This window comes from Miniopterus natalensis, chromosome 1, assembly GCF_054644295.1.
Source record: "Miniopterus natalensis isolate mMinNat1 chromosome 1, mMinNat1.hap1, whole genome shotgun sequence".
NCBI lineage: Eukaryota > Metazoa > Chordata > Mammalia > Chiroptera > Miniopteridae > Miniopterus > Miniopterus natalensis.
Window position 1 is genome coordinate 80,651,827 of NC_142081.1, and position 27,155 is coordinate 80,678,981.

General features: G+C 36.2%; 1 protein-coding gene across 1 annotated transcript in view; it reads left to right on the forward strand.

Annotated features, from left to right (window-relative positions):
• Nucleotides 1-27,155, forward strand: part of TTC6 (tetratricopeptide repeat domain 6) — a 188,265-nt gene that overhangs the window by 100,951 nt on the left and 60,159 nt on the right. Inside the window, exons 7-12 of the mRNA XM_087815319.1 lie at nucleotides 8,272-8,376; nucleotides 17,970-18,062; nucleotides 20,565-20,636; nucleotides 22,465-22,841; nucleotides 25,791-26,253; nucleotides 26,552-26,681. Coding sequence (XP_087671445.1) covers nucleotides 8,272-8,376; nucleotides 17,970-18,062; nucleotides 20,565-20,636; nucleotides 22,465-22,841; nucleotides 25,791-26,253; nucleotides 26,552-26,681 — 1,240 coding nt within the window. The remainder of the gene's footprint in view (nucleotides 1-8,271; nucleotides 8,377-17,969; nucleotides 18,063-20,564; nucleotides 20,637-22,464; nucleotides 22,842-25,790; nucleotides 26,254-26,551; nucleotides 26,682-27,155) is intronic.

The following is a 27,155-nucleotide window of genomic DNA, read 5'->3' on the forward strand; positions in this document are numbered from 1 at the left end:
TGTTGACACTCTTACAGATGCCCTCCATTTTCCTTGCCTTTACCCCACTCCACTCAGACCCTGATGCTCCCCAACCTCCAGCCTTCACCACATTGTTGTTCTGTGTCCATGGGCTATGCATATATATTCTTTGGCTAATTTCTTCCAGTCCACCCCACTCTCCTCCTCTCTGAGACCTGTCTGTTCTATGTACCCATGCCTCTGTTCCTATTTTGTTCATCAGTTCATTTTGTTCATTAGATTTTACACATAGGTGAGATCATATGGTATTTGTCATTCTCTGACTGGCTTATTTCACTTAAGATAATAATATCCAGGCTATCCATGCTGTCACGAATGGTAAGAGATACTTCTTTTTTTATAGCTGTGTAGTATTCCATTATATAAATGTACTATAGCTTTTCTATACACCCATCTACTTATGGGCACTTGGGCTGTTTAGAACTCCCTTCTCATCTACTTATGGGTAAATTGTGCTGCTATGAACATAGGGGTGCATAGCTTCTTTCTAATTGGTGTTCTGGGTTTCTTAGGATATACTCCTAGAAGTGAGATCACTTGGTCAAATTGCATAGTAGAAATAAAAAATACACTGGAAGGGGTAAATAACAGAATAGTGGAACCTGAGGATAGGACCAGTGAATTAGAAAACAGGGTAGGAAAAATCACTCAATCAGAGATCCAAAAAGTAAAAAACAGTTAAAAAACAGGACAGCTTAAGGGAGCTGTTAGACAATACAAAATGCAACAATATTTGCATCATAGGAGAGCCAGAAGGGGAAGAAAGTAAGCAAGGGATAGAGAACATGTTTGAAGAAATAATGGCAGAAAACTTCCCTAACCTTGTCAAGGAAAAAGTCACACAAGTTCTGGAGGCAGAGAGAGTCCCAAGCAAGAAAAACACAAAGAGGCCCACGTCCAGACACATCATAATTAAAATGCCAAAAATTCACCCAGCCGGGCGTGGCTCAGTGGTTGAGTGTTGACCTAGGATCCAGGCGATCGGAGTTTGATTCCCGGTCAGGGCATGTGCCTGGGTTGTGGGCTCAATCAGTGACTCTCTCATCATTGATGTTTCTATCTCTCTCTCTCCCTCTCCTTTCCTCTCTCTGAAATCAATAAAGATATATTTAAAATGCCAAAAATTCAAGACAAAGAATTGTAAGGGAAGCAAGATAAAAACAGTTTGTTACCTACAAAGGCACTCCCATAAGTCTGTCATTTGATTTCTCATCAGAAACTTTATAGGTCTGAAGGGAATGGCATGAAGTATTCAAGGTAATGAAAAGCAAGGATCTGAAACCAAGACTACTATATCCAGCAAGGCTATCATTCAAAATAGATGGTGAAGTAAAGAGCTTCCCACACAAAAAAAGGCTAAAGGGTTTACCACCACCAAACCAGCATTGCAGAAAATGTTAAAGGAACTGCTGTAATTAGAAGTAGAAATATATATATAAAGAGAAACATAGGCATAAAGAATTAAAATGACAGTATATAAGTACCTATTAATAATCCTTAAATGTAAATGGATCAAATGCTCCAATCAAAAGACGTAAGGTAGCTGAATGTATAAGAAAACATGGCCCAAATATATGCTGTCTACAAGAGACCCACCTTAGAACAAAAGACTCACACAGGATGAGAGTGAAGGGATGGAAAAACAATTTCCATGCAAATGGAAATGAAAAAAAAGCTGGGGTAGGAATACTCATATCTGAGAAAATAGACTTCAAAATGAAGACCATAATGAGAGACAAGAAAGGTCACTACATAATACTAAAGGGATCGATCCAACAAGAGGATATAACCCTGACAAATATATATGTACCCAATATAAGAGCGCCTAAATATTTAAAAACCTTCTGGAGGACTTTAAGGGAGAGATAGACAGCAATACAGTCATAATAGGGGACTTTAATATCCCACTGACTTCACTAGGTAGATCTTCCAGACAAAAAGTCAACAAGGAAACAGTGACTCTAAATGACACACTAGGTTAGATGGATTTAATTGATATTTACAGGACATTTCACCCCAAAGCTGCAGAATATACATTCCTCTCAAATACACATGGGTCATTCTCAAAGACAGACCACATTAGGACCAAAAACAAGTCTCTACAAGTTCAAGAATATTGAAATCATATCAAGCATCTTTTCAGATCACAATGGCATGAAATTAGAAATTAACCACAGTAAAAACACTCCAAAACATTCAAACACATGGAGGCTAAATAGCATGTTATTAAACAATGAATGGGTTACCAATGAGATCAAGAAAGAAAGAACTTCCTGGAAACAAATGAAAATGAACACACAACAACCCCAAATCTATGGGACACAGCGAAAGCAGCTCTGACAGGGAAGTTCATAGCACTACAGGCCTACCTTAAAAAGCAAGAAAAATTTTTAGTAAACTATCTAACCCTACAAGTTAAAGAATTAGAAAGCTCCCCTGTGAAAGCCATCTGGACCAGGACTTTTGTTTGCTGGGAGTTTTTTATTGCTGCTTCGATTTCATCAGTTGTTATTGGCCTATTCAGGTTTTCTGGTTCTTCCTGATTCAGTTTTACATGATCTCACTCATATGTGGAATCTAATAAACAAAATAAACTGATGAACAAAACAGATCCAGACACATAGAAGCGTGGAACAGACTGAGGGATCTCAGTGGGCATGGGGGTGGGGGAGTGGGTGGGGAGAGATTAATCAAAGAACTTATATGCATATATGCATAACCCATGGACACAGATAATAGTGCGAAGGCCTGGAGTGGTGGATGAGGAGTGGAGGGGCTCAAGGGGGGAAAATGGGGACATCTGTAATACTTTCAAGAATAAATATAAGAAATATTACCAGCAACTCAGGGACCTGTGGGAATCTAACAAAAGATCTAATATTTGTGCTATTGCAATACTAGAAAGAGACAAAAGAGAAAGAGGGATGACTTAAAATGTATAGAAAGAAATAATGGCTAAAAATGTCCTCAATTTGGCAAAATACTTAAACATATTTGAGAAGCTAAGCGCCCGGCCAGGCGTGGCTCAGCGGTTAAGCATCGACCTAGGATCCAGGCGATCAGGGTTCGATTCCGGTCAGGGCACATGCCCGGGTTGCGGGCTGCAGCCGATCAATGACTCTCTCATCATTGATGTTTCTATCTCTCTCTCTCCCTCTCCTTTCCTCTCTCTGAAATCAATGAAGATATATTTAAAAAAAAAAAAAAAAAAAAGAAGCTAAGCAAACCTCAAGCAAGAAAACTCTAAAAAGAACAAAAACAAACAAAAAAACTGTGCCAAGGCACAGAGTAGTCAAACTTCTGAGAATAATGGCAAAGAAAAAAACCTGGAAAACATCAAGAGAGAAACAATATATTCCATCGGAGCAAAACAAAAAGAATTTGAGTGGCAGTGGGTTTATCATGAGAAACTGTGGAGGCCAGAAGCTGAACAGTCAGTGGCAGAACATTTTTCAGGTGCTGAAAGGAAAGCACTATGAGCCCGGGGTTCTGTGTCTTGAGAAACATTCTTCAGGAATGAAGGGGAATCAGGACATTTCAGATTAAAGAGAACCTACGAGAATTTGTTGCCCGTAGACTTAAATCTACATGTTAGCATACAGTTATCTCAAAATAAGAACTTAAATAGGCCTTTCTTCTCCTTTTGTGTTTTCTAAATTAAATTTGTCAGTTGAGGCAAAAATTACCATATTGTTAAATGTATATAGAGGAAATGTTTAAGGCAAGTATATTATAAACGAGGAAGGGTAAAGAGACAGAGGGAAGGTTTCTACACATCACTTGAACTGGTAAAATAATGACATCAGTAGATCTTGAGAAGTCATGTTTATATAATGTAATACCTAGAGCACAACCGAAAAGCTATACAAAGGATGCACTCGAAAAACCATAGCTAAATGAAAGTAGCGTTTTAAAATACGTGCAAGTAACAGGAAGGCAGGAAAAGAAAACCGAGACAAAAGAAATCAGAAAGAACAAAGAGAAAACAAAAATGAAATGGCAGATAAATTCCTGACTTAAATGTTAATTGTCTAAATACACCAATTAAGTGACAGAGACTATAGAGTGGATTAAGAGATGACGCAACCTACAAAGTGTCTTCAAGAAACTGACCTCAAATATAATGACATAGGGAGGTTGAAAGTAAAAGGGTAAAAAAGATTTATCATGCAAACATGAATCAAAGAAAAGCAGAGTGACTCTTTCAATATTAGATAAAGTAGGCTTCCAAGCAGAGAAAGTGACCAGAGACAAAGAAGCTCATTATGTTATGATAAAAGCGTGGATCCACCAGGAAAAAGTAACAATCTTAAAAAGTGTATGCGCCAAACAAAGGACCCTGAGTTGAGCAAGTCTTTGGGGCCATTTTTCCAACCACATTTTGCTCACTTCATGTCTCTGTGTCACATTTTGGCAATTCTTGCACTATTTCAATTTTTTTCCATTATTATTATAGTGATTTGTGATCAATGATTTTTGAGTGTTACTGTTGGAATAATTTTAGGATGCCACAAACTGCACCCATATAAGGCAGAGAACTTAATCGATAAATGTTGTGTGCTCCGACTGCTTACTGACCCGACCGTTTCCCCATCTTTCTCCCTCTCCTCAGGCCTCCCTGTTCCCCGAGACACAGCAATGTTGAAATTAGGCCAATTAATATCCCTGCAATGGCTTCTTAAGTGTTTGAGTGAAGAGAAGAGTCAATTGATGTAGCAAATTTCATCGTTGTCTTATTTTAAGACATTGCCTTAGCCACCCCAACCTTCAACAGCCACCACCCTGATCAGTCAGCAGCCACCAACACGGAGCTAAGACCCTCCACTAGCAAAAAGATTATGACTTGCTGAGGCTTAGATGATGGTTAGCAATAAAGTCTTTTAAAATTAAGATATATACATTGTTTTTTTTAGACATAATGCTATTGAACAACTAATAGATTACAGTATAGTGTAAACATAATTTTTATATGACTGGGAAACCAAAAATTATGTGACTTGCTTTATTGCAATATTCATTTTATTGCTGTGGTCTGGAACCAAACCCACAGTATCTCCGAGGTATGCTTGTATTTTTTTTTTATTGATGATAAACTTCATTTAAAAGAATTTTTTTTGTTGTTAATTCTCACATGAGAATATTTTTTTCCATTGCTTTTCAGAGAGAGTGGAAGGGGGGTGGGGAGGAGAGAGAGACAGAGAGAGAGACAGAGAGAGAGAAATATCGATGTGAGAGAGACACATCAACTGGTTGCAAATGCCCCAGGGAGCGAATCACAATCTAGGTACTTGCCGTTGACCAGGAATCGAACCCAGGACCCTTGGGTGTGGGGGCTGATGCTCTAACCACTCAGCGACACTGGCCAGGGCTAAACTTTATTTTTAATAATTATTTTAGACTTACAGAAAAATTACAAAGACAGTCTGGAGATTTCCCAAATACCACACAGTCTGTTTCCCCTGTTATTAATATGATAATAGTGGGTTGAATAGTTGCCCCAAAAGTCCTAACCCACAGTACCTGTGAATGTGACTTTAATAGGAAATAAGGTCTCTGTAGATGTAATTAAGAATACTGGGATGAGATCATCCTGGATTTAGGGTGGGTCCTAAAGCCAATAGGACTGATAACCTTAGAAGAGTAGAAACACCAGAGGGAGCATGGAGCCTCCTACGCCTTAATTTTGGATTTCTATTCTCCAGAACAGTGAGAAAATACATTTCTATTCTATTTTACCATTATAGTAGTATTCTATGTTTGTTAAAATCCATGAACCAATATTTAAACATTACTATTAACTAAGGTCCATGCTTCATGCAGATTTCCATAGTTTTTGCATAATGTTCATTTTTTGTCCCAGAATCCTATCCAAGATACCAATTACATTCAGTTGTCATGTCTCCTTAGTCTTCTCCTGACCGTGACAGTTTCAGAGACTTTCTTGTTTTTGATGTGCTTGACAGTTTTGGGGGAGAACTGGTCAAATGTTTATTTAGTAGAATGTCCCCCAATTGGGATTTGCCTCATGTGATTTTGGGGAGAAAGACCACTGAGATACTGTGCCATTTTTGCCATGTCATGTTAGGCTTCATATTATTAATATGAATTATCACTGTTGAATTGAACCTTGATCACCTGCCGAAGATAGCATTTGCCAGCCTTCACTGTAAAGTTTCTTTTATCCCCTTTTCCATACTGTACACCTTGGAAGGAAATCATTGTGTACAGCTCACACTTAAGTAGTGTAGAGTTATATTCTACCTCCTTGAGGGCACAGTATATACACAAATTATTTTAAATTTGTCTGTGTAAGAGATTTGTCTATTCTTTCCATTTATTTATATATTCAATTATTTATATCAGTATGGCTCATGAGTATTTATTTTATACTTTGAGTTATAATCCAATACTATTTATTACTATTATTTTGTTAACATAGTTTGAGCTCTGGTCTTTGAGAGCTCCTTCACTGGGCTCCTGAGTCCCTTCAACATACCCCACCATTGTGGGATTTTGGAAAACCCTTTCTTAATTTCTGGCAATATAAGATGCTCTCTGGTTATCTTGTATATTTGCTGCCTCAGTCCATAGAATCAGCAATTTCTGCAAGAAGCCCTGGTTCCTTTTTTTAAAGAATGTAGCTGACAACTAAGATCTGGGCATTAGGTGTGTTTGTTGCCACTGGGGCATTGTGGCTTCTAGGCCTTCTCAGTTGACACAGCAAGGAAATACATGTGCGTATACTAACTCCTGTAAAATGCACATATTAAAAAATATTTCTATAGGTAACCATCCGTGTCTAAAACACGAGTTCATAGTGCTGTCTCCAACTATAATCCATTACCACATGGAGCGTTCTAGTCTCCTCCCTCGCTCATCTTTAAATTCCTGTTCCAACAGTGACAAACCTGGGTCCTACCATTCTCCATCCCTTTACTGAATTGCTCAGTTCCAGTACAGAAGTGCACGCGTAGAGATGTATCAGAATTATTAACCTATATTCCCGTGGGACATAACTTTATCAACTAAGTACAGTGCTATGCACAGTTTCTTTGGCCTTTAGTTTTACTTATCCACTCATTTCCAAGTTAGTAAGGTCAACGACTTCCCCCCTCTCCCTTCTATGAGGTTGTTTCATACATTTATAATACAGTTAGAGTGTTTTGTGACATTCTGTATTCCATCTTGGGATTCCTCCTGATCTCCTAAATGATTTTTTAAATTAAAAAATTTTTTATACATTAAGGTTTACTCTGCGCTGTAAAGTTCAGTAGGTTTTGGCAAATGCATAATGTCATGTAGCCACGATTCCAGGATCATACAGAATAGTTTCACCTCCGTAAAATTCCCTTATGCCCGATTAATATTTATTTGGAAAAAGTTTTAAAAAGCATAAATAAATACCAAAACTAAACTAAGACACACTTCGGGACATGTTATCAATAATTTATAAATGTTAACATTTTGTTATACTTGTTTTAGATTTTTTTTTTAAATAAAAGAAACTAAAAGTAATTTAATTAAGTCCTCTTGTACTTCCTAGTTCCATTTCTCTTCCTCCTTACCCGAGGGCAGTCACTGTTGCAATTGTGGTCTTTCCAGTCCATGATTTTATACTTTACTGGGTGTATTTGTGACCCTAAACAATAAACACTGTAGGTCTGTGTGTTCTGTATACATGTACTTAAAGGCACTATTTTGTATGCATCTTTCTAAAACTTACTTATTTTACTGTCAATACTTTACTACTAAGATCCATCTATGGTTTATAATTTTTGAGCTTGAATGGCTTTACTAGGGTTTAGTTATATGAATATACTACATTTTAGTCATCTGTTTCTCTCTTAATGACCATTGAGATTGGACCTGGCTTTTTGCTATTTCATATGCAGTCTGAACATCCTTGTACATACCTCTTCATGCACATGTGTAAGAGTTTCCTTAGACTTATTTGCGGGAAGTGAAATTGCCGGATCATGTGCCATGCCCATTTCCTGTTTTACTAGAGATGGCGAATTGGCCTCCAGTGTGGCTCTACTAATTTCCCCACATTCTGGGCACCACTTGGAATTGCCAACTTTACATTTTTGCTAATCTGATAGGTATGAAAAGTTTTTCCCAGACTTTCAGAAGCTGTGGAATCAATCACCTCACTTTCTGGGCAACTAGATATGATTTTGACAGGAGCTTGGGTATTTACCCTGGGGACCATTTGTTAGTTTTTAATAACCTTTTATGTTATTTTCAAAGGTATCTGCTTATCCAGGATTTACAAAGTTGTTTTGGAATCTAACTTCACCCAAATTCTCTGTTCCCGTATCTGTCATGAAGGAAAGACTATATCCAACATATGAGGTAACATACTGACTGAATTTTCTCTAATTTTGTTGCTTAATAATTAAATTTTATTATTGATTATTAGATTAAACTTTACTGGACAGTTGTTATGTAAATGGTCACACAACTGCTGTCATAATTAATGATTAAGCTATACTATAGAAATTATATATATAATACACAATTATGTAGTACAGGGTTGGGCAAAAGTAGGTCTACAGTGGTTCATATGAAAAATAATACAATAATTAATAAAAAATATAAGACTAAACTCTGTGTTTCCTGTACTCAAAACTGTAAATCTACTTTTGCCCACCCCAGCATACATGTATACTTACACATTATATATATTTCTTACAAATGTATACTTATCCATGTTATTTTAGCCAGTCAAGCTTTCTTTTTGAAAGGATATTTAATTTGACTGTGGTTCCAAGATGTGAAACTACTTGGGTTGTTTGGAAGATCTTCATGATATTTTCATCTGCTTTTAAAAGTGCATTTTTAGTTTATTTAATGTTAAAAAAAATGTTACCACTACCCAATATAATTGTTAATTTTTCTTCTAAATATTGTTTGCTTGTTTTAATTTTATGTTATACTGATTATTTTAAAAATTAGAAAAATCAAGAGAAGAAAACCAAAATCATCTATTATTCTTCCCCCTCAGAAAAACAATTGTCCGCTGTTTGGCCCGCTTTCTTTCATTCTCGAAGATTCTGCCTCATCTTTCTTTTCTTTCTCCTTTACCCTTTTTTCTTTCCTTAATTTTTTCCTTTTAAAGTCTGTGATAAACATCATTGTGCATAAAATTTTAATGGTATTTAGAATATATTTTATTTGCACAAAATTTTAGGCAACTTACTAAAACATATCAGAAAAAGATAAGACAAAATAGTTAAGGAAATCACTGGGGAAACATAACAAGAGTAATAGCGTCATAAAGTCAGAGATCAGATTAAATCAAAGAAATCAAGATATATATCTTGCTTCAAATGGGGCCATCAATTTACCTCTTAGCTTCTCTGCAACCAAGGCAGGGATAGAATCACATTCATATTTGACCTGTTGATACTATATATATAAAATGTTAATATTGAACTGTCTTTATATTTCTCAGATTAGTTGATCATAGTGTATTATTCTCAGAAAGTATGTTGTATTATGTTAGACAATCATTTATTTTTAATATATATTTATGAGTGAAACCTGTATGTACTTTATTTTTTTCCTTAGTTGAATTCTACAGCTATTCTTGCTTCATAATGTTAATTGAGTAACAGTTCATCTTGTTAAATATTCTGGAATTGATAAAGATAGGATAGAAATAATCTTGAAAACTTGGAAGATGATTGAGAAAACTTTTACTTTCTGATTTGAGGATTATTCATGTTTAACTTTTATTCTTGGGTGAATTAGTAATATAATGTATATCCTTGTAGAAAACCATCTATTCAGTTGAAATTATGTTGTACGCTATATATTCTCTCTTCAGTTTTAATTTCCATTTCTAATGTTGCATAATTTGTTACATGTTTCTAATCATGTTTTTGAGATTTTTTTTTTCTGCACTAGAATAGATTTTCTTAGAAACTAGTATAATTTTTTAGGGTTCTTTTCTTTTTGTTTTCACTTGCAAATGTTTTAGTCTCTACTTGTCAAACTACTTATTATAGATACACCAGTATAAAACCATCAATATAATTTCTTTAACTTTTTTTAGCAAGGATTATTATGTACAATCACCTACCTGTTAGACAGCATGGCCAGTCAACCAGAAAAACAAATGAGTTTAAATGGTAGCATTTTTGACCAAAAAACTTTTGGATTAATTAATAATTCAATTTTTGCTCCTCTGAATTTTCGTTATCTCTCTCTTTGAATTTTTTTGGTTATTGGCTTTCTGCTTTTCATAGAAGGTTGACATTTCTATTGGACATTGTAAAATTTCTTGCATTAAATTTTAATTTCTTTATCATTCTTCTTTTTAATTAATATATGTCCTTCATGAATTTTCTCTGTGTAAGACTTTGACCTTATTTCATAAATTTTTATTTATAGCGTATTCATTTATTTTCTAAATGATTTCTATTGAGGTTTTCAGTATCTTTTTGATACACAACTTATGTGGGAAAGTGTTTTTTTATTTTATTTTTTCAACTTGTTTTCATTATTTTATTTAAATTTTATTCTTAATCCTTAATAATATAAGGAGCTATGTTCTTTAGAATACCAGTTTCTTGGAATTTATGATATTAATTCAGTGATATTATATGTGGTGACTGTTTTTACAGTGTGGCAGCACTGAGCAATCAAACAGTCTTGGATTTAATTCCACTTACTTCCTGGGTAACCTTGTACTACTGGCTTAACCTCTTGAAGTCTTAGTTTTTATTTGTATGCAAAGTGGATATTCTGAGCATTTAATGAGAGATTTGGTAGCATATTACCTGATGAATAGCGAGTGCTCAGTTAATAATAGCTATAGCTGTTATATTATTCCATTCTTCTGTGGCACCCTTCTTTCATCTGATCTAAAAAACACTGGAATTTTTCAGTGCACTTGTATTTTTGCCATTTCCCCATGTGTTACTAATAGTTGTGTGTGTTTTTTAATCTTCGCCCTAGGATATTTTTTCCATTGTTTTTTTAGAGAGTGGAAGGGAAGAAGGACGGAGAGGGAGAGGAAGAAGGGGAGAGAAAAACATGGATGTGAGACTGATTGGTTGCCTCCCAAACTCTGCCTGGGGCCCAGGGTATCGAGCCTGCAACTGAGGTATGTGCCCTTGACAGGGAATTGAACTCTCAACCCTTCAGTCTGCAGCCTGACACTCTAACCACTGAGCCAAACCAGCTGGGGCACTAATAGTTTTTATTTTATGTGATTAGAAGCTGTTTTGTCTTTATTATGAGTTTAACAGTGTTTTTTCTTTATCATGAATTCTTTCTCATCAATTTTAAGTGATCTACTTTGGCTTATTTAATATTAGAATTCTATTCTAATATGGCCGGCGCTATGTTCTTTCTGATTTTTGTTCAGGAATATTTTAATTTTAACCCTTTCTTCTGTTTGTTTTTAGATGAACTAACTATAAGTGGCATGTGGTTAATCTGGTCTTACTAATAATGTTTTATTTTGTGGTTTCTGTCTTTTATTTTTAAAATTTTTTAAAAAATTTTTTGAAATAAAAAAAAATATTTATTTATTTGTTTATGTTTCTTTATCTTTATTGTTGAGACCATTACAGATGTCCCCCTTTTAACCCCACTGATCCCCTCCACCCCACATCCATCCCATCCCTAGGCCCTCCCCATACCAATGTCCACGTCCATGGGCCATGCCCATAAACATACAAGTTCTCTGATTAATCTCCCCCCACCCACACCCCTCCCCGCCTTCCCTCTGAGATCCCTCAGTTTGTTCCAAGCTTCTTTGTTACTGGATTCACTTTGTTCATCAGTTTATTTTTTTATTACATTCCACATATAAGCGAGATCATTTGGTACTTGTCCTTCTCTGACTGGCTCATTTCACTTAGCGTAATACTCTCTAGTTCCCTCCATGCCGTGCCAAAGGCTAAAAGGTCCTTCCTCTTCACAGCCACATAGTACTCCATGGTGTAAATGTGCCACAGCTTTTTTATCCACTCATCTACTGATGGGCACTTGGGCTTGTTAACTATTGTAAACTGCTCTGCTATGAAATAGGGGTGCATAAGTTCTTTGTAATTGGTGTTTGGGGTTCCTTAGGATATATTCCTAGAAGTGGGATCACTGGGTCAAATGGCAGGTCAATTTTTAATCTTTTGAGGAAACTCCATACTGCTTTCCACAGTGGCTGCCCCAGTCTGCATTCCCACCAGCAGTGTACCAGGGTGCCCTTTTCTCCACACCCTCGCCAGCACTTGTAGTTCGTTGACTTGTTGATGGTAGCTATTCTGACAGGTGTGAAGTGACGAACAAACTATATAAGTGGCATGTGGTTAATTTGGTCTTAGTAGTAATGTTTTATTTTGTGGTTTCTGTCTTTTAAAATTTTTCTTTGTGTTCTGTCTTTTGTTAAACTACCATTCCTTTCTTTAGCAATATTATTGTCAGAGTGGTGAGGCTTAGTAAAATTGCTTAAGAACTTACACAAGTAGTATATGAATGCTTTCTTGTAGGAAAAATTCAAACAATAAAGAGCACTCCCTAACTTGAATACTGTCCTTCCCCAGTTCTTTTCTCCTTGAAGTTAACCATTGTTAAATGCATTGTGTGTATCCTTTCAGACATTTTCATTTTCATTGATGAAATGCAGGTGTATTCAAATTAATGTTTTAATGTGTGTGTGGTCAGGTAGCCTATGCTGTTCTGCATTTTGATTTTTTTCACTTAAAACATACTTGTACATATACCTTTACACACACACATATATGCATATATATATGTATTTTTCTATTTGGAATTCCTGGTCAAAGTGTATGTGTAATTTAAATCTAAGAAGATTGTTATGTATGTTTGCTTTCTGTTCTTTTTTTTTTAGTGTGGTCCAAAGTTTTCACTTACTTAAGGAAAAAATAATATTTTTTTGTGTGGGGAAAAGATGCCATAAACTAAAAAGAGGTTAATAGCATAAAGTATATATAAAGATTGCCTTAATGGAAAAGACTGGTGACTATTAATTTGCATGAGCTGTGTGACATCGACTAGCACCTGATGCTCACATCTCCTTGGAGAGAACCTGTTGGGAGGAGCATGCTTGCCCGCCGGCCTACGCTGCAGTGGGCCCTGAGCCGCGGCAGCCACCCCGGCCGGGCACTGGGCGCGGGGCTTGCCCAAGCTGACCCAGGCAGCTCGACGCGGGGTTGCTTTCATAGGCATCCTTGGCTCAGGGACCTCCCACGGGCCTGGCCGAACCTTCCTCAGCGCTGCCCTGGAGCCTGCAGCCTCTCTCCTCCCCTCTCAGAGCTGTCAGACCCGAGTCAGGAGCTGAAGCCCCCCTGCCTGCTGCTCCCTCTCTCCTCCTCTCGTAGTATCAACTTTTAATGGAACTGACCCAGGGCGCCTGCAATAGTGGTGTTTCCCAAACTGTACTTTTTTAGAAAGCCTGGCCACGAATGCTTCTGTCTTTGTATACGGAAAGTGTTCATATAGCGAATTGAGAGGAGGGAGAATCGTCTGAACTGAAGCAGGAATTGCAGCAAGAATGAGAACGATCGGTTAGATCAGGTCCTGATGGAGCGACCCATCAGAAAAGCCGTCCGAAAGGAGATCGGTACTGGCCACCGGGAGGGTGTTCAAAAGGACTTCCTGGCACAAAAAACGATGGCCCGGGACACTTTCCAAATGTCAGAACTGATACCAGGCCCTTTTTCAAAGATTCCTGCTTCCTTTGCATGAGAATTGGTATTTAGATTCAAAGATCTAGTTGCCCCAGTTTTTGAAGTGCAAAATTAACCTAATTATATGTATAATTACTGATGTTTTTAATTTCCCTTAATTTGTTTAATTGATTCTGTCTTTTGCTTAATTTTTTTCTTTTATTACTTTTGTTAAATTTATGCCCTTTTTACTTAAAAAATGTAGTGTTCTGGATATAATATATCCTGATTTTATTTTTGTTTTTCAACTATTTGGATAAATTGTGTTTTATCATTCTATTTTGGAAGGTATATATATACATATTGTTTCTTATTCCTATGGTGGTTTTCCTAGATTATACATCTTTAATCAATAATTAATTGAAACCAATACCTTTATCAATACCTAAGAAAATACAATGAATTTTTTATTAAAACCTTTTAATTTCATGTACCCCTTCTTAATATGCTTACTTTGAAATATTACTATATACTTATCTCTTCTTTTAATCCTCACCCAAGGACGTTTATTGATTTTTAGAGAGAGAGGAAGAGAGTGAGAGAAAGAGAGGTGAAAGGGAAACATGGATCAGTTGCCTCCTGCATGTGCACTGACCCAGGATTGAACCCACAACCTAGGTGTGTGCCCTGACCGGGAACGGAACTCACAACCTTTTGGTGCACTGGAGGACACTCCAACCAACTGAGCCACCTGGCCAGGGCTACACGGATCTTTTAAAAGCACTCAGATGTTATTACCATTTTATGAAATATTCCTTACATTTTACCCATGTATTTAACTTTTTTTTTCTTCTTTTCTTTTCCTAGCATCTCAGAGCTTTCTTTTTGGAATCATTTTACCTACTGCATAAAGTATATATTTTAGAATATTCTTTAAAGGAAGTGGGAAATCTGCAGTTGGTGAAAAGCCTGTTTTTTCTTCATTTCTAACGTCTTTATATTCTTAAGAAATACTTTACCTGGGCAAAATATATATTGCAAATATTTTCTGTTAGTACACTCGTGATGTTTCACTATTTTCTGGTGTGCACTATTGTTGTTGGAAGTAATTCTTAAGTATGAATCATTTGAAGATAATAAATTCTGTGCTTCCCCCCAAACTGATTACTTTAAAAGTTTTCTCTTTTCTTTCTACAGTTTCCATAAGATGTGTCTAGTTGCAGATTTCTTTTCATCAATGATCTTTGGAATCACTGGGATTTTGAATCTGGGTTTGATGTCTTTCATCAGCTATGGAAAATGTTTAGGCATTATCTCTTCAATTTTGCTCCTGTCCATTCCATTCTCTTTCTCATTTTCTGGGTCTTTAATCACATTATTAGTTACCTTTTTCTCCTGATCCTGGGTTCTGGGCAATTTCTTTTGATCTATCATACCATTCAGGTTCATACATTTTTTTCTTCAGTTGTGCCTAATATGTTGTTAAACCTGTTTACTTTGTATTTTTAAATTTGGTTTCGTATTTTTCCTTTTAGAATTTGTATTTTTTCTCCAAATATATTATTTTGTGGTGTTTTGTTTCTTTGTGTATCTGCCTTTAAATGTTTATCATTACATTTAAGACATTGATTTTAGGAAGTATTTGAGGGCTAGAATGGCAATTCCTTTCTCCAGGAAAAAGTTTTGTCAGAACCTGGGATCTTTACCACTCAGAGTCAGCCTTAATATAAGGTTGAGGCTTGAGTTTCTCTGATCACCCTGGTAACAGAGCCCCAGCTGAAAGTCTACAAAAAGGTTAATTTTCTTTCATTCACTTCTTGTTTTTTGACACATATGATTGTTTTGTGAGCATACACACACACACACACACACACACACATATTAATGCTTTTATTGATTTTGGAGAGAGAGGAAGGGAGAGGGGGAGAGAGAGAGAAACATCCATATGAGAGAGAAACATCGATTGGCCGCCTCCCACATGCACCTCAACCAGGGATCAAATCCACAACCCAGGCATGTGCCCTGACCAGAAATCGAACGAGTGACCTTTCAGTGTATGAGACAATCCCCAACCAACTGAGCCACACCAGCCAGGACTCTTCCATTCACTCTTAACCTGAGTGTGTAGCCCTATAATATCCTTGTAGCCTTGAATACTTGTATATTTTGAATATTTACATATATGTGTGAGTGTGTGTGTATGTGTGTGTGTAAAATCAGGCTTCTACCTCAGATAGATCAGGTAGATTCTGGTCCTCAATTTCTGTCACCCTTTCCTCAAGAAGTTGCATCACTGATAGGCAGCTGTTTTAGCAAACATCCTGAGAATAAAACCATCTTTGAATTCTGGACTTTCCTTTCCAGGTTCATGCCTTTTCTTAGATTTTAGCCTAGTATCCCTTCATCATCTTATTAGCTCTTTGATGCTTTGAATATTATGTTTTTCATATTACATGTAGCTTTTTTAGTTGTCTTCCTCAGAATTACCTAGCGTGCCATAATTAGAAGCAGAAGTCATAATTGACTTCTAAAGTAGCAAAACTGTTTTCATTTTCATCTGCATCCTAGCATGCATACCAATTTCAGCAATATCCCTGGAGTGGAGCAGGAGAATTTTTACATCAGATACCACGTAAGCAATGCTGTAATTGCCCTAACAAGCAAATTAGTTTGGGCAGTATCTTCGCAAATTCTAACATATGAACCACATTCTCTTTTAAAAAGCAATCATTGATCCTAAGTTCTGCTGTTTTAATATCTGTAAAATACACTACAGTAAGTCGTCACTTAACACCATGGATAGATTTCATGACTTTAAGCAAAATGACATATAACAAAACTGATTTTACCAGAGGCTAACTGATACAAACATAGTTAAGTTCCTATGACATCACATCAATGTTATAAAACATTACTCAAGGACCTGCTGTATTAAGGTTTTTGTCCTTGCTATTGTTAAAAGAAGTCTTTTAAGTACAGGTTGGGGCAAAAGTAGGCTTACAGTTGTGAGTATGTGAAACACAGGGTTTAATCTTATATTTTTATTAATTACTGTGCTATTTTCTGTACAAACAACTGTAACCCTACTTTTGCCCTACCCTGTATGTAATTGCTACTATTCCATCATATTTAAATATTTTGTGTAGGCAAGTGACAAAATAGTTCCAAAACTTCTTGTGTATCACATCGCTTGTCTTTGAAGAATAATGATGAAATTGACCAAGTCTCTTGTTGCTATGTCCAATAATTTTCTTACCATGTGTTCTAGCTACTTTCTTTTTTTTCTTTTTTAATATATATATATATATATATATCTTTATTGATTTCAGAGAGAGGAAAGGAGGGGGAGAGAGAGAGATAGAAACATCAATGATGAGAGAGTCATTGATCGGCTGCCTAGCCCACAACCCAGGCATGTGCCCTGACCGGGAATCGAACCCCGATCTCCTGGATCCTAGGTCGACGCTCAACCCCTGAGCCAGGCCAGGCCAGGCCCTAGCTACTTTCTAAAAATACATTAGAAGAAGATGAGCAAAAAAATAAATACTGGTGCTTCCGAAGTTCCCATAGCTGCCTCCGTATCTGCTCCATTTTCAGTGATAATTACATGATGCTTTTAAAGCTGATTTTCTATTGAATAATATTGAATAAGTATTTTTTGAATTTGAAGTTTTAAAGCTGAGACCTAAAAACTTACCACATGATTTAATTCATCACGAATCCACCCAGCTCTCAAACTTAGATCTCATTGTTTCTACATATCTAAATCACTGATTACAGGACAGAGAAGTAGCACATTTAATAATAATTGTAATCATTGCAGCAGTTTAGCCATGCAACAATAAACATGCATATATAACAATTCACTGATAGAGTTTGAATTATAAGGAGATTTTCATTTCATTTAACATTTAGAATGTTTACTTGTATTTTACATTGAGTAGTAACATTAACAGTCAATTAAAATGATGTATTTTACTCATAGTCCTGATGTTGACACCCTGCATAGATTCAATGCTAACCTGTGAGATCACAAAGTCATTGGTTGTTTCTAAGATTGGGGTTGTCAGAAATAACGTAGATATATCCACTTGATTAACGGCCAATGCTGAAGCCAAATTGAGGGTTTTGGCCTAATACTAAGGTTGTAGCTGAACTTTGATGCATCTCTGGTGAATGTTTTCGACAAATCTGTCCTTTCCATACATTTCTCTTTTGATAATAATGTCGTACTGTAAAGTGACAAGGATCATAAACTTTTTAAAGCACTTCACTATATAATTTAAAACTGTTATCTTTTTACCACAGAGTGTTCTCAAAAGTAGAATTTTAACTGAGAAATTTTCATCTGAAAGCAAGGAAACTGTCATTACTTTGAATCAGCATAGCAGAAGCTCGAGGGTATGTATAATTTTAATTCTGAATTGTAGGTTGGTTGCTTTATCTGCCTACAGATATTTCTAGAAATCCCAAAATTATTTATTGGTCCTTCCTCAATCCAGAAAATGTGTCAGAACATTCGTGGGTGTCTTTGCTGAGGACATATTTCCTCTTTTTCAAACATGTTGTCTTTATAACACTCAGAAGATGTTATTTACTAATCAGTGGCAGGATATCTGCTGTGAGTTTTCCTAAAATTTCTAAAACTTCTGGTTTTGTATTCATTTACCACTTCTTGTCCAGGTCTTAAATGATCAAAGAAACATGTTTATAAATATCTTTAGAATGGGGGAATTGTTCATGGTCATGAAACAGAGTAAAACAGAATTCTTTAAATGTTGATTAGACCCGTGCTCATCTTTATCACTACAGGGTATCCAAGTAAGCGAATTAAATAATGAACACAATCGGGGAGAAAAGAGATAGCGATTGAGAGAAGAAAGGTGAAATTTTATATAGTTGGTCTAATAAGTGTCCTGAGTGTTATGGGGACAAGCAAGAAACAGTTACTTTTCTCTCATTGGTACCTTCAGCCCTTGACTCCCTTTTGATGATATCTTGGGAAGCTGCATGCTACACAACAGAGTCTGAGTCCCATGGGACAAATGAAATCTCTGTTCCAGTCAGTTAAATAGACCCTGTGTCCATGCCTCTTCCCACACAGTCAGGTAATACTGTTGTTGTTATTTTGGAGGGGACAGTATTTCTCTTTAATATAGATTACTTTCTTGCCATTTTTCCTTTTAGCATTTACTAAATATTTGTCCTTTTGTGTGTTTGATCTTTGTAATCCTCACCAGCTTGGGGCCATATCGTTCTTGTTCACTGTTTTGCCCATAACATCGACGAGAGCAGTGACCATCCCATGCAAATAGTTGAACCAACGAATGACACTTTCTGGTTTGAAATGCCATTTGCACTTTCTAGATTACTGTAGAAGCATTCCCTACACCTACCTGTCAGATAATTTCCATTTTTAGTAGGTGCTTTTCCCAACCCACCCTCCTTCCTGTCCCCTGCTATATTCTTAAAACAGGTAAGATTGTGTTACTCATGTCTCAACAAACTGAACAAAACCCCACCTTACCAAATAAAGTCATATTGCTTAACTAAGTCTCATACCCTGGCTTCAACTATATTTTCTATCCTACTTCCTATTACACTTCTGCCTCCACGGAGCCTCTATTTACCCTGTACTGTGCCTGCACCAGTGTCCGTGGGGACCAAAATCCCAGAACTTCTACCTAGGGTCACCTTTAGGCTATTCCATTGGCCTGGAATGTTCTCGATCCCTTCTAAGTCACTGCCTTTCATCAGCCAACCCTAATGCTACCCTTTGAAGCAGGTCTGTTCAGGTTCTTTCCCATGCAGAATGGACCTCTCCCTCTCCTGGCTTCCTTCACGCCTGATTTATGCCATCTTCACAGTCATTGCCACAGCCACTTTGGATTATAGTTATTTCTTTTTTGTTTTTAGTTTTTAAAGTTTCTGCTTTTTTTTTTTTTTTTTTTTTAATATATCTTTGTTGATTTCAGAGAGAGGAAGGGAGAGGGAGAGAGAGAGATAGAAACATCAATGATGAGTCATTGATCAGCTGCAGCCCGCAACCCGGGCGTGTGCCTTGACCGGGAATCGAACCCTGATCTCTTGGATCCTAGGTCGATGCTTAACCGCTGAGCCACGCCCGGCTGGGCCATAGTTATTTCTTTATGTCTGTTTCCACCATTATGTATATACTGGTCAAGGTCATGGAACGTACTGACTTACTCCCCAACTCTTTTAATAAAATAGGTCACAGAATAAATGATGACATTTGTGTGGTCTTGTAGAGTAGAAAGTTGAGATTACTCATGATTAGAGGTAACTGTTCAGGGGACAGAAGCTGCTCCAGGCTCCACAATCACAACCCCGGGTCTAAGGGGATTAATGGCTCAGCATATCTATGGCACATTTACACACACCTGTGCCATTATGCCAACTGGAAAACTTTGCAGCATAGCACCTTACACATAGTAGGTACTAACTAGGTAAATTTTAAAAAGAATTTCAAAATTAATTGACGGATTTTAAGTTCTCTTCTATGTGAATTCAATGACTTCAAAATCAGTAGGAACCTTACTTTAATTAGTCTCTCTGAATTTTGTTAATTTACCTAAGTGGTTGTCAGTAGTGAACTGTCAAATGATATTTTAATTTACCACATAGTTTCTACAGTCAGTGTATAAATACAATTTTAATTTTTATTCACTGGTTGAATTTAGAGAGAGAGGGAAGGAGAGAGAGAGACAGAGAGAGATTGAGAAAGAGAGAAACATCAGTTTGTTCCACTTATTGATTCATTCATTGGTTGATTCCTGTATGTGCCCTCACTGGGGATCGAATCCGCAACCTTGGCATATTGGGATGATACTCTAACCAACTGACCTACCTGGCCAGGGCCTAATTACCATTTTACTATTTCAGGTTTTTTTCTTAAGAAAGTTTTCATCATTGGAAAGCATCCGAAAGAGTTGCAGCACACAATCAAAATTAAAGGTACAATAATTTTTCAGTTTTTATTATTCAAAAGAAATATTTATCTTACTAGTAATAATCACTACCTATGCTTTTTTGTTTTCCTGACATTATGTGGCCAGTAGGTTCATCCAGAGTTGAGTGAAAGTTTGGATTCGAGTGTGTACATGGTAGCCCACGTATGATTGTGGTTGGTGGTTCCAAGTTAAGATTTTCAACAGCACTTGGAAGTGTCTTATAGTCATAGTTTGACTTTACCTGGTATATTATAAATCAAGTCACCTACAATATTGACCTACACTTGCACTGGGCTCACAGTTTTAAAGCATTTTGATGAACACTATTCCAGTTTGACCTTGAGTTTCATAATGTCCTGATGAGAAGAAAGATGAGAGAGGTATTATCCATTGTTATGCATGAAAATGCAGAGGTCAGAAAGTGATAAATGGTAGAAGCAGTGCTCTAAACCCGCACCTCTTATTACAAAATGAAATGTACTTTCCTCTTTACCAAGAGTTCATGGGCATTTTGGAGCAGCTGGTTCTTACCTTCAGTGGCATTGACCCCCTAGCTCCCAGGTGTTTCCCTTCCAAAATCTGACAGTCAGCTTCCTTGATTCTCCACATAAATTGCTTCTAACTTGCTTGTAGCTTGCCTAACTTTATCATGCTTCTTATTTTGTTTCTGACATTCTCCTTTCTTATTGACGCTTTGATTCCTCTGTTTTGTATCCCTGGGCACTGACAGTATTCTTTTTTTCTTTTAATTTAAAAATTTTTATTGAGGTATAATGGATATACAATATTAGTTTTGGGTACACAACAAAATGATTGGATATTTGTGTATAAAGCAAAATGATAACCACAGAAAGTTCAGTTAACATTCATCATCATTCATAGTTACAACATTTTTGCGTGTGTAATGAAAACTTTTAAGTTCTATTCTCTTAGCACTTTCTTAGATATTCAGTTTCTTAGGTATCCAATACAGTATTATTAGCTGTGACCACCATGCTGTCCGTTGCATGTGCAGGATATTTATTGTATAAGTCTGTACCTTTTGTACCTGGAAGTTTGTATCTTTTGACCGCCCTCACCCACTTTACCCACCCCCACTCCCACCTCCGGCCGCCATGAACCTGTTCTCTGTATCTGTCAGTTTGGGTTTTTTTGGTGGTTGTTCTGTTGAGTTCTTATTTTTTTTTTAGATTTCACATGTAAGTGAGATCATACAGTATTTGTCTTTCTCTATTTGACTTATTTCACATAGCATAATCGCCACAAGGTCCATCTATGTTGTCACAATGGCAAAACTTCCTTCTTTTTTATGGCTGCATAACATTCCTGTGTGTGTGTGTGCATGTGTGTGTGAGTGTGTGTGTGTTCCCTTGTGCGCATGCATGTCTCACTTTCATGTCTTGGCTAAAATAATGCTGCAGTGCCATGGGACACAGTATTCTTAAGATTTATTGACATATAGTAGACATATAACATTATATTAGTTAAAGGTATACAACATAATTATTTAATATTTGTATATATTGTGAAATAATCAACACAGTAAGTCTAGTTAATATCCATCACCACATAGTTACACATTATTCTCTTGTGATGAGAGCTTGACAACTTTCAAATATACAAGACAGTATTTTATACTATAATGCTGCACATTACATTCCCATTATTAACTTTATAAACTGAGTTTTGGAAAACATCAAGAATACATGGTTTTAAATGTTTTCTACAATGGCCAAACTACATTAACAGTAACTGTAACTGAATTAATTTTAAATGTATAGCAACTAAATCAATTTTATTTTTTTCTGCCTCTTTGTTTCCTTATTAATAAGAGAGTAAATTCTGCAGTTGAACTGATGAAAGAGGGGACCAAAGCTCCATTAGAGATAAAGACCAGCGTCCAAAGCAGTATAAAAGAAGTGCTGCTTCAGAAAGCAAAGGAGTTGGAGCGTCGTCAGATGATTGACAGAAATGAAACCGAGGAAACCACCTCTGTGAAAGAAAATATAGATACCATCTTAGATACCATAGAGGACACTCACAGTATGAAACATCTGTCTCTTTCTCTCATTGAAGCATCTAGAAAAGCTGGCATTAGTTACATTGTTTATCCCAAGAGAAAGAAGATGAAATGGAAGAAAGGATTGAAATTTGGTAAACTTACAATTGTGTTGGACGAGTTATCCAAGCCTCCAAAAATTCTAAAAAGGTCTTGTTTAACCAATAATTGTTTAAGAAATGTTATAGTTTAAGAAATGCATTGTGGTTTTGGCCTTGACTTTTTATAATTTCACTCACTGAATGTGGGACTGCTATAAGGACATGAAGGAAGACTAAGTCAATTTGATGGCTAAATGAAATCTTTTAGTGGAAAGAAGTAAAATCTACTAAGTTGTTTTTCTGAAATGATTTAGGACCTAAACCCAACCTCTGCTACAAATAAATACCACCCATTCAAAAACTAAAATAGATTGCTGGAGCTTAACATTTAAAAAAAAATTAAACTATTGAATTTAGTAATAAATCCAGGTAGACAAACTGGTTTTTGTATGTTATGAGCCCTAATTTAGAGATCAGCACAAAGAAGTGATTTTTCTTCCTACTTGGAGGTAATAGTATCTTGTTTAAAAATATAGAGGGGGACCTAAATTAACAACAACTGAAAGTTCAAGTATGTTAATACTTAAGTGTTCAGGATGTAACTTTCTTTTGACCCAGGTGTTGTCAAAATAGTTTCCAAAAAGCCCTGGGCTCCGTTCTCTTTCAGTATTCCCAAATGACAACGAAGAATTCATTGAACTTATGCCCTTGTGAAAAGTAAAGACTTTCCTGGTGATAAGAAAGTCACAAATGTTTTGTTCACTTTATTGTTATAAAGAATTTCTGGTTCTGAAAATTTTTCATTATATGTTAGTGTGGTGACTTACTGTCCCCTAGAAGACTGGAGGCTGGGGAATAACCCTATGTAGGTGTAACTGACAGAGCAGAGTAGAGACCAACCCTAGTGGACAATGCCATTCAAGTACCAAGTTCTTTGCACACTATTTATGTTTAAGTTTCCCCTGCAACAAATATATGTGGAAGGTTTGTTGGTAGGTCATCTTTAGAAGACTTTAGGTGGGTGTTTCAAAGTTGACAAATGTTTTAGATCTGAATCAGAAAATTGCTTATACATTTTTGATACATTTGCTCTTTTCAAAGTACTATGAATCTTCATCATCCTAGAAAGGATACTATACAGCAACATTTTGGCTATGACTGAAGTGGCTTCTATCTATATAGAGGATATAAGCAGATTCAACACTGCTTTGGTGGGATGTTTTACTGCTTCCTGGCCCTTTATCATTTTGATTCTAAAGTTTAACCAGTTAAAGAGATTTATTTGCTTTTTAATAACTGAACTTGAAATTTGTATGAACTGCCAACAGGCAGAAGTGGAGGCAGTGAAACAAACTGTGGGAGTATTGATCTAAGATAATACATTAGTATAGCTTTCCTACTTTCTTTAAAAAAAAAATCTTAAATTACCACAGAATCACAGCTATGAAATAATTGTTATTTTAAAACAAGTTTATGGAACAACTTTAAAAATAATTTTATTTTTAAGGTTGAGATCTTTCACTAACCTTAATTTGGATAACACAGAAATATCTGTCTTATCATTTTATATCAGTCCTTTAAGCTTGTTTAATCACACTCATTCTTGACTAGCTCCCTTAAGTGCTTAGTCCTGACTTCCCCTGTCAGCACTTCCAAACTTGACCTGCTCCTGAAAGTCAATCTGTGGTTTCAGTCTTGGTTTTCTTGGCCCATCTTGCTCTGTACACCCCTGAGAGAGGCAGATTTATTTTCTACAAGTAGGAGATGACACATTTTCCTTAAGGCCACTAATCTGTAATTTTCCTGATGGTCAGGTATTGCTTTTAGTATACTATCTTGGTGGACGGTGGTATGGGGTGGAATGGGGCAGTTCCAGAGATTTCCATTTGACCTTTATTACCATTATCTCTCTCAATGTACAGCTTATGTTAGTTATCAAGTTGATTCATTGCCACTACACGTTCTGGGACTAGGGAAGTCATCACAGGATGGGCCCACATCTCACTAGATCCGCGGTTAGGTGGTTTCAGGTCAAGATTCTTTCTACCACTTGACCTTCATATTTCCCTAATTTGATTGATGGACTTCAGTGGCATCCACAGTGTCTATCTGTGGATCAGTATAAGTTTAGAGCCAATATCTAATAATCTCCAGAAGGTTTGGGTATTTACTCGTTCCCAGATCTTTGGAAGCTTTCGGGGGATAATTCATTAAATATTGTGTCCCAAAAAATGTATGCACATACTTTGAATAATTATAAAGGTAGTGTTTATTAAAATACATTTCATTGCCCATTCAGTGTGGCTCAGCAGTTGAGAGTTGACCTATTATCCAGGAAATCGAGGTTCGATTCCTAATCAGGGCACATGCCTGGGTTGTGGGCTCGATCCCCAGTGGGGGACATGCAGGAGGCAGCCGATCAATGACTCTCTCACCACTGATGTTTCTATCTCTCCCTCCCTCTCCCTTCCTTTCTATGAAATCGATAAAGATATATTTAAAATAAAATAAGATAAAATAAAATGTATTTTATTTTCAAAAAATAAATAAATAAAAGAAAATACATTTCATTTTCAAAATACATTTAATAGCATCAGCTGTTAAAGTGAGTATACACTTTTTTGGGACACCCTTTACATCTAGGCCACATAGCAAGACCTTCCTCAGTGGGACCTGGCCTCACTTTCCTGTCAAGTGAGAGGTTTTGTACTGTGAACTGGCTTAGGTCTGAGAGCTGGGTAAGAGGTTGTGAAGAACTAGAAGGTTTTCACCTACATAAATCAAAGACCACCTTAGTGGGCTGCTCATCTATCTCATTTAGTGATTGCCACAGATCCTTGTGAGTTAAAATCATGCGATTACATTCTATCTCTGTGGTTTATTTTGGTCATTGTGACCACCAGATCCAGCTAATACACCAGAAATATATGTTTAACAAGTCTCTGAGTGACTCTGATGCACATCAGAGAAATAATAATTTTGTTTGTGGCTGAGGTGATTTATTGATTATAAAAATAATTATATTTCTGTAAATTAAAAATCACTCTTTAAAAACTAGGCCAGTGTCTCATGGAATCCTTCCTGGACAGAAGAAATATTTGCTCAAAGTTCCATTATATGAACGTCAAATCCGGTGTCCCAGCCTACCTTCGCTTTTAAATTTTGACAAATTTACCCAAAGTAAGGGAGGAATTCCAGAAAATACTGACCCTCGAACATGGGCCCTGGATATGTTATCTAAGCATATGCCTCGGAAGAAAGCCAGAAAAGAGAACGCTGTTAAAATAATTGTTCAGAAAGACTTGCCTGACGAAGTGAAAGAACCACAAAAACTAGAACTGAGTGATTCTTTCAGTTCTGATCTTCCTCCAGAAGTCATTAAATATTATGAATCCGAAGTGGAGATCTTGACTAAAGAGATAAATAGTAAGAAAATATATCCTGCATTTTCATATTGTAGGCGTGGAGCTCTGTATAGGAAACTGGGGAAGTTACAGAGTGCCATGGATGATCTACAGAAAGTAAGTTTTATTTAATCATAATAATGCTAACAGTTTAAACTTACATGTAATTATATAGTAATTTTTACTGAAGTTTTGAACAATGAATTTATAGTGTACCTTTGAGATTGTAAAATTATATTTATCAACATTTTCAAATAATAAATACTAAAAGCACTAGCTTTTGTTTGTCAGACTGGGAGGTACTACTTTATGTCATACACATGCAAAGCCATTGGGATCAATAGTGTTTGAAATTTGATAGGGTACCTTCCTTTAATAAATAAACTTTAATTGAATTTATACATATATTTTCTAGGCTATACTCTTGGAACCATTATTTCTCAATGCCTATTGGCACCGACATCTCATTTATCTTTTCCAAGACAAAATTGATGAAGCTTTGGATGACTTGAATTATATAAATAAATGTAATAAAAAGAGTGCAGGTGGGTTGTCTGTGAAGACAGTTATATTAATTATACCTTTTCCTTATCTTTGGCCATTTAGTGGTCTTATAAAGATACATAAATCAATAGACTTAGGTCTCTGGACAGGTTTTGACACTCCAAAGTTAAATTTACTACTGATATTATAAATTTAAGACTCCTGTGATCCTACATTGTTTTTAAAATATTCACCCTGGTTTGAAATGTTAATGTCCTTGGTGTACATTATAATAAACTGGTTGCTTACTTTTTATCCACCAAGAAAAATATGTATATAAAAATTTTAGCCATAGAAGTGATTCACAAGTCTTTTTTTAACCACAAATCTCTGAATTAGAGTTGTAGTGTTCCTAAGACTTCTTAGTTGGATGAAATGTTTGACCTTATGTAACATATTCTAACCAACTTGAATGACTACACACACAGGAAACTTTCTGGGAGTGAGAAAATGTCATACTCATCTTTGTATCCCCA